The following is a 9,374-nucleotide window of genomic DNA, read 5'->3' on the forward strand; positions in this document are numbered from 1 at the left end:
CAGGCTTTCAAGCTCCATGAAGAATTTGAATCTGCAGTTCCAACAAGTGTCTAATTGTAACCCCTCTGTGAGTGAAGTGGTCACAGGCAGACTCTTACCAGCTATTTATTCGGGGCGAAGTAAAGCTACTGAATTTTTCATGGCGTGGCGGAGGTTTCGGCTTGCACCTGCCACACCGCGGCCAATCGTCGGCCGGCGCATCATTTCAAGACAACGGCAAAGAAATAATCATTTCATGTTTGAGCACCGTTGGTGCAAAACTCCTCCGACGATTGCACTCTGAATTCTTTGAACCTTCTGCAATAAAATGAGAGTTCTTTTAAGTTCAGCTGCTGTTACACAAGGCCTTGTTGTCTTTCGGCGGCTGACCTCCTCTGGGCTTTGTCTCCGCTCACACTGAACCTTTGTCTATTAAACTGTGTTGTTATTGTTGCCGTTGGATGACACACGGGAGCCTTTTGTCTTTTGGGCTCGGAGACAATGACCCCTCAGCATTGCATCATCCTGTCATCACATCGCGGCCACAGAGGCGACGCCGAGATCAGCGAAATGCCGCTCTGATCCGGCGCCGACGTTTGATTCCGAGCCTATCGGAGCAAGACTCCTTCGCTATTAGCTCATGCTAATCCAACTCATCTGAGAATGTCGACAAAAGTCCGCCCCACGTGTGTTTTAAGTCCTTTTCTGGGGCAAAAAAAAAACGTCAACACTCAACTTCCCGGGAGGTAGATTTCTGCACGTAACTGCAAATAAGGAACACCTTGCAGTTTTACCACAAAGAGAAAAAGGAAATAACAAATGAAACTTTCTTAGCGTCAGAGAAACATGAATTCGGATCGGCCCCGTTTCTGTGAAGATAGCATTAGTCATTTCCCAAAGCATGAAACGTATTTGGCGTCAGGTGTCACTAACGTTGAATATACATGTTATGTTTACACCTCGGGGTTCCCCCTGAGGAGCTGAGGGCCCAGGAGGTCACGGAGAGGTCGGCCGGGCCTCTGCTCAGCTCCCCGTCACCCGACTTTGGAGAAACGGCTGAAGATGGTGGGATGCGTGGAAGCGATCGGTGTCGGACCGGGTGAGGTCGGCAGGCCTGCCCTTTCAGAGGGAGAAGGCGGGGGAGGAAGGGTTCTCCTCCAGGTTTAGATGGCTATATGTCACAGAGTGACGGCTGCCTCTGAGTTCCCTGCAACCCTCCTTTGTCAGTTGTCATGAAATTACCTTTTGAGACTCGGTTTTATCTCCCGTTCTACCACGATGACCATTTGAAGCTCCGCCCTGGCACGGCCGTCATTGCAAAGACCTCCATCGAGGCTGGTTACCGCTGCCATGTCCTCTTAGGCTTGTGTCTCTTCCACCGGCCGTGGTGCGTTCAAGCGCATCACATGTTGTACATGTCATCTGCACAGCGGAGAGAGGGATGGTGGCCTCGCCGGACCCGCGAGGGGAAGGTGAGATGTCACAGAGGGGAAATACACCGTCCAACGCGCTTTGAAAACATGCTTCTTCAGGCGGCTCCTCCTCCCTGGAGGAGTGGCCTCCCGGCTCAGTCTGCGTGGAGGCGATTCAGCGGTTGGCCACCGTCGTCCGGCTCGCTGTCGCCGCTGGCTGAGTGGAAGCAGTACAAACGTGCGCGGTCGGGTGCATGTGGTGCGACAGCTCTCCGTAACCTCGATAGGTTTCTGGCCGTTCACCCGCTGCTTCTGTGTGGCTCCGTTGACCGACCGATTCCAGACGGTTCGAGCTGAAGTGAGGCGAAGATGAAGAGCTCCCTCGGATTGTCTCTCCTGATCTGCACTTCACTGGTGGGACTTGGTACGTTTGACTCTGTATTAACGAAGATAAGGCGTCATATCAGTTTGTCATTTTGTTATCCCTGCCAATCTGAATTCTGAGAGATGAGAGATATCAGTCGAGCTAAAGACGCCGCATGATTTGGGAGGTAAAAGTGTTATTTGTCACATGAGCAAGAGGATTATCAATGTTTGTCATCCAGAACTTTCTCTCCGTTTTCTCCTCCAAAATGGAGGGTGCGTCTCAAACGTCTCAGGCGTCACCATATGAACATTTCTCACCCTTTTCTATCCTATGTGTAACATCGCCCGTGCCACATGCGTGCACGTATTCTAAAACAACATTTTCTGGGGGTTGAGTTCTCCGGGAAGCGGATCGTTGCAGCGCCGCAACAAACGGCCTTCGGAATCGGAAGGCGGTACGAACAAATTTTATTTTGGAAAAATGTGTGTCGATATTTGGGTGTGTGTGTATCAGCAAAGAAAGTCTTACGGTTACACTCTTTATACGGCTGTCTGATCGTTGTACCTAAGTATGTTTTTGTCTTTCCTCTGGCTACACCGGTTTGTTGTGTATCTAGATTTGTGCATTAAAGTTGACTGAAGTCAGTCAAGGCCGAACAGCGCCGACTGATGTGGATGTTCTAGTGGCAGGTGATTTTCTCCGACTCCAGGGGTGAGTGTCCCGAGCGTGTCCTGGCATCCAGGAGCGCCAACGCTTTAGCTCTGCTGCTTCTGCGTGAAAGTATTGGGCTTGTTGGCGGCGCCGGACCAAACCGCCTCCGACTCTCCGATGGCAAAAACTGCATTCGTGACCTGAAGGAAGACCTTTGTCACTTAGAACTTTCCAGAGAGAATCGGTTATAAACCCATTTCCACCAATGCAACCAATCATCCTGAGGGCTGCGGTTTTTATTCGGTACTTTAAATTCCTTTGTTATACCGCGTAGATGACGAAACCAAAAAGCGGTACCAAGTATAGGCTCGTGATTTGACGACACCTATGTGATAGCCCAAACCGAACAATCTTAAATTGTACTTGCCAGCGGACCGACGCGCCAACATTTACACGTTGATTTTCAACCGAAGCCTCAGATCCGGATCACATCCTTCAGTCCCGAACACAAAACCCCCTCTTTGTGCGGCCATACGTGGCCTTTATATAACCGATGAAGATTCTAATGCCTATTTCATTGCACCGACTGCTTGACTCATTCAACGTCGAACAACATCAAGCTGTGATAGATTCAGACTCTTGAAAATGTCTGCAGGGTTCTCAGTGCTCCAGGTCGGGGTGAATTCTTGTCCAAATCTTCTTGTCGCAGCAACTCGACTTGAATTTCTTCCCTTAAAGATGTTTCTTCCCTCATCTGAGAGCCAGACAGTTCTGATATTGGGATCATGTTGGGAAACTCTCCACAGGTCGTCAGAACCCAAGACGCCTCTGAGGGCTGAAACGCCTTCAAGCCAAGAAATTCAAGTCCGGTTTCCGCAACGAGAATTCCTTAGAAAATCTCACTCTTGTTCACACTTGACAAACTAGTGTCTGAGCTCTGTGGCCGCTGTGGGTTTTGCTCTGCGGACGTGACGAGGCAGGAGTCTGGCTTAAACGGTTGAGCCGGTGACATGGCAGAGGTCGTGGCGGAGACGCCTGGCCTCGGACCGTTCCCGCGGCCCCGCCTTGGCTCCGGCCCGTGACGGCTGTGGTGGGAGCAGGTGTGGAGACCTCGACCTCGAATAGAAGCCCGGAGGCTGTATGCGATCACTATTTAGCCCTTGTTTGCACATCATCCATATTCATTTTCATTGAGTTTTTGCGTTTATTTTTGGTGCATTATTGGAATACGCATTCATTTGTTGCGTTCTTTTACTCTGTATTCACTTTCATGTGTTTTGCTTTGATAACACATCATCTTATAGTTAACAATAAGATGAGATAAACCTTACTGATCTCCATAGGGGAAATTCTTTTGTCACAAGTGTAACAATTACAGTATGGATAAAATATAAAGAGAGAGATAATTAAAAGATAGCAAAAGACAAGCACAAATAAATAGACAGCAGAGTGAAAAACAACAAGGCCAGGAATAGACAACAGAATGGAAAGAAAAAAGACAGCAAGGGTGAAAATAAACAACCAAAACAACAACGGGGATAAGAACAGAAACAGAGTGAGTGACAGTAGCGATGACAAAAATAAACATGGTGTGAATGGAGTGACGCCAACCAGGATAGAAATGAACAATGGAGTTCTGGGACGACGTGCGCATGGGTCGCGGTCGCACAGACGCTCCTCCGGCCGCTCAGAGCTGCCTGCCGTTGTTCTTTCTGATGGCCGTGGGCACAAAGGAGCGTCTGAAGCGCCGCGGTGGGATGAAGGAGCTGCAGCTGGAGGCGCAGGGGGCGGGAAGGACCGTCGGGGTTCATCCCTGTTCGTCCCTCGCCCCCCCCCCACCGCCAGCCGGGCTCCGTCCCCCCCCCGGGCGGGCTTTCCTCACTCGCCTGGGAAAAGGCTGGATTGGTGTTTTTTCCGCCTCGTATTTTAGGTGCAGGTTGCCCTCTTCGTTTGGATGCATTCAAAAAGCTTATTATGGTTTTAGCCAGTGAGCGGCCAGCTTTCCATTCAGGAGGGCTTTAGGTTGTGATCGGGCCGGAAACTCATCGGCTAATCTGGAAACACTGGTCGTGCTTCTTCTTTCGGGCCAATCATCGTCATGGAAACAAAGATGTGTTCGAAAGCTGCTTTCAAACTGGTGGTGCAAGATCTGGGGTTCTGCCCAACTGGGCTGCTTCTCCTGAAATGGATCGGGGGAGATGAACGTTGGGTTGCTTTTGAATGCATATTTTTGAAAATATCGCGAGAGCAATTTCACTAAAACTATCAGACGATGGTCAAAATAAAGCAGTATTCGATAGTCATGAGTTCTATCCAGCGTTGCTGGCGTTAAAACGAGGCCTCGCCGCTGCACCCGCTTCTGTCGCTCCCGTTAGGGATGTTGAACGGTTGCAGCGGTCGAACTGAAGACGAGTCTTTGCGATCAAACCGGGAGTCGGCTATTGTTAAATAATGTCAGTCTTAACTCGTTCGTATTTAAGCCACTTCACACCTTTTCAACTCTGGTTTAGCCGGTGACCGAGCCGAGGAGCCCAGCGGGACGCCGCGGCATCCTTCGGCCGCCGTTCCACCAATGCATGACAAATACATGCAGCGCATTACATTCAACAACAATCAGTCATTTCAACTTCACATTTACTGACCCTGCATTATTCATGACTCATGTACAGATATTTTATGTTTTTTTAAGGAAAATGTAACCGGGGTTGGAATTCAGATGGATTCCATTTACTGTGAACCTCTGTCCTACTACCCTTTGTACATGTACGCGTACATGTACATGCAACGAAGCCATGATGAGGATGGTTGGTCAGTTGAAGATCAGATGAGCGCTTGGTTTCTGAAGGTGATTTGAGAGGCGATAGCTCAGCCACAGGAAGCAGAGTCCCGCTGTGATGGAAGTGAAGAGGTTTGGCAGAAAGGCTGCGCTGAAGGCCGATACAAAGCGACAGGAGACAAATGTGGGCAGCCGGTTGGTTTGGGGTGACCGGAGGACGGAGCCTTCCGACCGAACCCATGAAGCCTGTGTTTTGTTTCAGGATCCGCCATCAGGTGCTACAGTTGCAAAGATTACACAGCGAGCTGCTCCAAGCAAAGAGATTGTAGCAACGACGATGCCTGTCTGACGCTCACCGAGAGAGGTACTGCCCGCCGACAAGCTGTTACACCTCAGAATGCTTGTTGTTCGCAGTTTTTATTGATCCGTTGCGGTTGTTTTCTGCCACTATCTGCAATCACCTGATCACGCTTGGCGGCAGCTCTCACTGCCCGTCACTACCCGATGCTCTGCTAACGTTTTCTCCTCACCAGTGTTACTACCTTGACTGAGAACAACTACCTGCTCCACCATGTCTCTTCCTCCAATCCATGAAACCCGCGACAACCTTTAACTGCCTGTCGCTTCCCTTCAATACTTGTTACAATCTGGAACAATCTTATGGCATGTCACAGGCCGACGTGTCACCATCTTTGACCTCCCTTACAACTTGCCAGGCACTGGAACTACCTGCTACCGACGGAGCTGACAATAATACCTGCTCCTGGTTGCAGCTACCATCTCTTCTTTTTCCAACCTGTCGGCGGCACACCAGTCACATCCCCACCCTCCGTATAATGGAACTCCTCTAATTACCTGTTTATGCCTAAACTAGTTTTTCTTTCCTGTGAGCGCTGGACGTCACTGCCTGCTCCACCCGTGACTTCCCGTTATTAATTCATCCACCTCCCTGCAAATGTGTTATATCACCATGCGTAATTTGAGCTAAAACTTGAAATTCTGGTTGCGATCTATCCATGAGTAGGTGCCTCTGGCCCTCCTAAATGACTTTTCTCAATCTTACCACCAGTCACTTTTTAGTGCTACCTCTGACGACCTCCAATCACACCTTAACACCTAAATGTTCTGTTACTGCATATTTGTAGCTGTACATTTAATACCTCTTCTGCTTGTACAATCCGGAAGTAGTTTTTCTCTATATGGGTTGAAGCCCTCTGATATATGCATGCATGGACGGATGGATGGACGGATGGATGGATGGATGGATGGATGGATGGATGATGGATGGATGGACGGATGGACGGATGGACGGATGGACGGATGGACGGATGGACGGATGGATGGATGGATGATGGATGGATGCCCTCTGATTCAGTTGTGTTTTATGCTTATTGAAGGTGGGATGACGTTTCGCCAGTGTTTGAAGTACACAGACTGCGAGTACCTTCGACTGAGCCAGATGTTCCCTCAGGTACTGTGTCTTCCACAGGGTCCACCACCATGAACCCCCTAGGAAAGGTCTACAAGTCAGTTGTGAGGCAAGTGTGGCTGTATGGTTTGGAGACAGTGGCACTGAAGAAAAGACAGGGAGCAGAGGTGGAAGTAGAAGAGATGAAGATGTTGAGGTGACCAGGATGGAGAGGATCAGGAATGAATCCATCAGAGGGACAGCGCATGTTGGATGTTTTGGAGAGAAGGTCAGAGAAGCCAGGCTGAGATGGTTTGAACGTGTATAAAGGACAGAAAGTGAATGAATCGGTAGACGGATGCTGGATACGGAGCCGGCAGGCAGGAGGCCGAGAGGAAGACCAAAGAGAAGATTCATGGACGTAGGGAAGGAGGACATGAAGCCGGCTGGGGTGAGAGAAGAAGATGCAGAGATGTAGGACGCTGGTTTGCTGTGGCGACCCCTGAAGGAGGCAGTCAAAAGGAAAATATAAAGATCAACTATGGATAATCTATTGTTGATCTATTGATTTAGTTTCGAGCCAAGGCTTTACTAGGCTTTACTAGGATCGTGAGAATTGATGATAAGGTGTTTGGAACCTGTGACTGGAGCCTCAGCCTGTGGCGGCATCATCCTCAACCGCTATCAGTAATAACTTATTTCTTGTCATTTGCAGGTGTCAAGTTTTACTTTCAAGTGCTGCAACTCCGACCTGTGTAACTCCGCCCCCTCCTCTGCCGTAAGCTCTCTGATTGGTTTGCTGAGCTCAGTGTTGGTCATGTGGTGGGTGATCCACTGAGAAACCGCACGGCCGCCGCTTCTCGCCGCCCGCTGCTCGATGTTTGACCGACGCTTCCCGTCACCAGGTCGACATGTATCCGGATCACGGCGTCGATCCAACATGTCCGCTCATGGCTATAGATTGTTTACAGTCGCCGCACAAATGTGTTGTTGACATTAAAACCTGATTCCAGACATTGACTGACATTGATTGTGATCTGTATTAATTGGCAGCTGCTTGGCTCTAACTTTTGAACACTCACAATGTTAAACATCAAATAAACATGTTAAAACCACTCCGAGTGATTTCATTTTTAGCGGTGCGGACGAAGACGAGGGGACGGTGATTTGACAACGGGACGCTTGTCCCAAGCAAAGCCCCGTTTGAACGTGTTTGAACGTGTTTGAACGTGTTTGAACGTGGATGTAGCATCTGGGCTCCAAGCAAAGCTACGGCCCGGACTTTCTGCAAGGAGCCCATCAGGAGGAAAAATAGATAAAATAAATAAAAGACTTATTCTGACGATATCTTATCAATTAAGATCTTTTACATTTTAGCTTTGTGGAAACAACTGAATAAGCTCCTATGAAACACGATGATATCGATGTTTTGAACTTGAAAATTCAAACTATTGATTTAATTGTCACCATGTGTCGGTAACCAACACCAACCAGTGTTGGTTTATACTTTATTTAACGTCACTTCAGCGGGTTTTGATGATAGCTGAGACCAAACAACCAAAGTTGTCCAATACAAAACCTAATGTTGGGGCGTCTTCTTCTTCTTCTCCCTTGGGCTTTTCCCTTCAGGGTCTCCACAGCCAATCCACCTTCTCCATCTCACCCTGTTCTCTGGATCCTCCTCTCTCACACCAACTATCTTCATATCTTCTCTCACTACGTCTATAAATCTTCTCTTTGGTCTTCCTCCAGACCTCTTGCCTGGCAGCTCCAATTCCAGCATCCGTCTACCAATATATTCTCTATCCCTCCTCTGTCCATGACCCAACCATCTCCGTCTGGCTTCTCTGACCTTCTCTCCAAAACATCTAACATGTGCTATTCCTCTGATAGACTCATTCCTGATCCTCTCCATCCTGGTCACTCCCAAAGAGAACCTCAACATCTCTGCAACCTCTAGTTCTGCCTCCCAAAGGGAACCTCAGTGTCATTACATTACATTCCAGTCATTTAGCAGACGCTTTTATCCAAAGCGACTTACAAAAATTGCAATTCAATAACAGAAGATCCAAAGTACCAATAGTCGTTATTCAGATGTCACCACTCTGCCAAATAGCCATCTTCTCAAAACCATATACATACATACATACATTCATTTCTTTGTTTTGTTTTTTTGGGGGGGGCGGGGGGGGGGGTAAGTGTGATTAGCGGGGTATTGCTTGGTGAAGACGTAAGTTTCAGCTCACGGCAGAAGATGGGCAGCGACCTCGCTGTTCTAACGATGAATGTCTTCATCTCTTCCACCTCAGCTGTGCCTCCTGACTTTTCTTCAATGCCACGGCCTCCAAACCAAACATCAACGACACTTTCGTCACTTTTTCTACACCTTTCCTTTCATTCTGGCTGATATTCTTTTATCTCACATCACCCCTGACACTTTTCTCCAGCCGTTCCAACCTGCTTGAACCTGTTTCTTCACCCACACTCTCCATTGCTCTGGACCGTTGACCCAAGTACTCAAAATCCTCAACCACCACTCCCTGTAGTCTCATAGTACTTGGGTTCCCCTCATTCACACACATATGTTCTGTCTGGCTGCAACCAACCTTCATTCCTCTCCTTTCTAGAGCATACCTCCACCTCTAGATGTTCCTCTACCTGTTTTCTGCTCTCACTACAGATCACAATGTCATCTGCAAACATCATGGTCCATGTTGATTCCTGTCTCACCTCATCTGTCAGCCTGTCCATCGCTACTGCGAACAAGAAGGGGCTCAGAGC

General features: G+C 48.6%; 1 protein-coding gene across 1 annotated transcript; it reads left to right on the forward strand.

Moving 5' to 3' along the window:
* Positions 1-1,548: 1,548 nt before the first annotated feature.
* On the forward strand, positions 1,549-7,708 carry LOC147233687 (CD59 glycoprotein-like). Its single transcript, XM_086148716.1, has 4 exons — positions 1,549-1,815; positions 5,448-5,549; positions 6,583-6,656; positions 7,309-7,708. Exons 1-4 carry the CDS (start codon positions 1,761-1,763, stop codon positions 7,429-7,431), a joined length of 354 nt encoding a protein of 117 aa, XP_086004842.1. The 5' UTR covers positions 1,549-1,760; the 3' UTR covers positions 7,432-7,708.
* The last annotated feature ends 1,666 nt before the right edge of the window (positions 7,709-9,374 follow it).

The sequence above is a fragment of the Fistularia commersonii genome, chromosome 6 (assembly GCF_037954325.1).
Source record: "Fistularia commersonii isolate RoL2024-O1a breed Wild chromosome 6, RoL_Fcom_v1.0, whole genome shotgun sequence".
Classification (NCBI taxonomy): Eukaryota; Metazoa; Chordata; class Actinopteri; order Syngnathiformes; family Fistulariidae; genus Fistularia; species Fistularia commersonii.

Coding starts and splice junctions, on each gene's coding strand:
- LOC147233687 (XM_086148716.1), top strand. CDS start 1,761: ATGAAGAGCTCCCTCGGATTGTCTCTCCTGATCTGCACTTCACTGGTG. Junction 1,816..5,447: donor CACTTCACTGGTGGGACTTG/GTACGTTTGACT, acceptor GTTTTGTTTCAG/GATCCGCCATCAGGTGCTAC. Junction 6,657..7,308: donor TGAGCCAGATGTTCCCTCAG/GTACTGTGTCTT, acceptor TGTCATTTGCAG/GTGTCAAGTTTTACTTTCAA.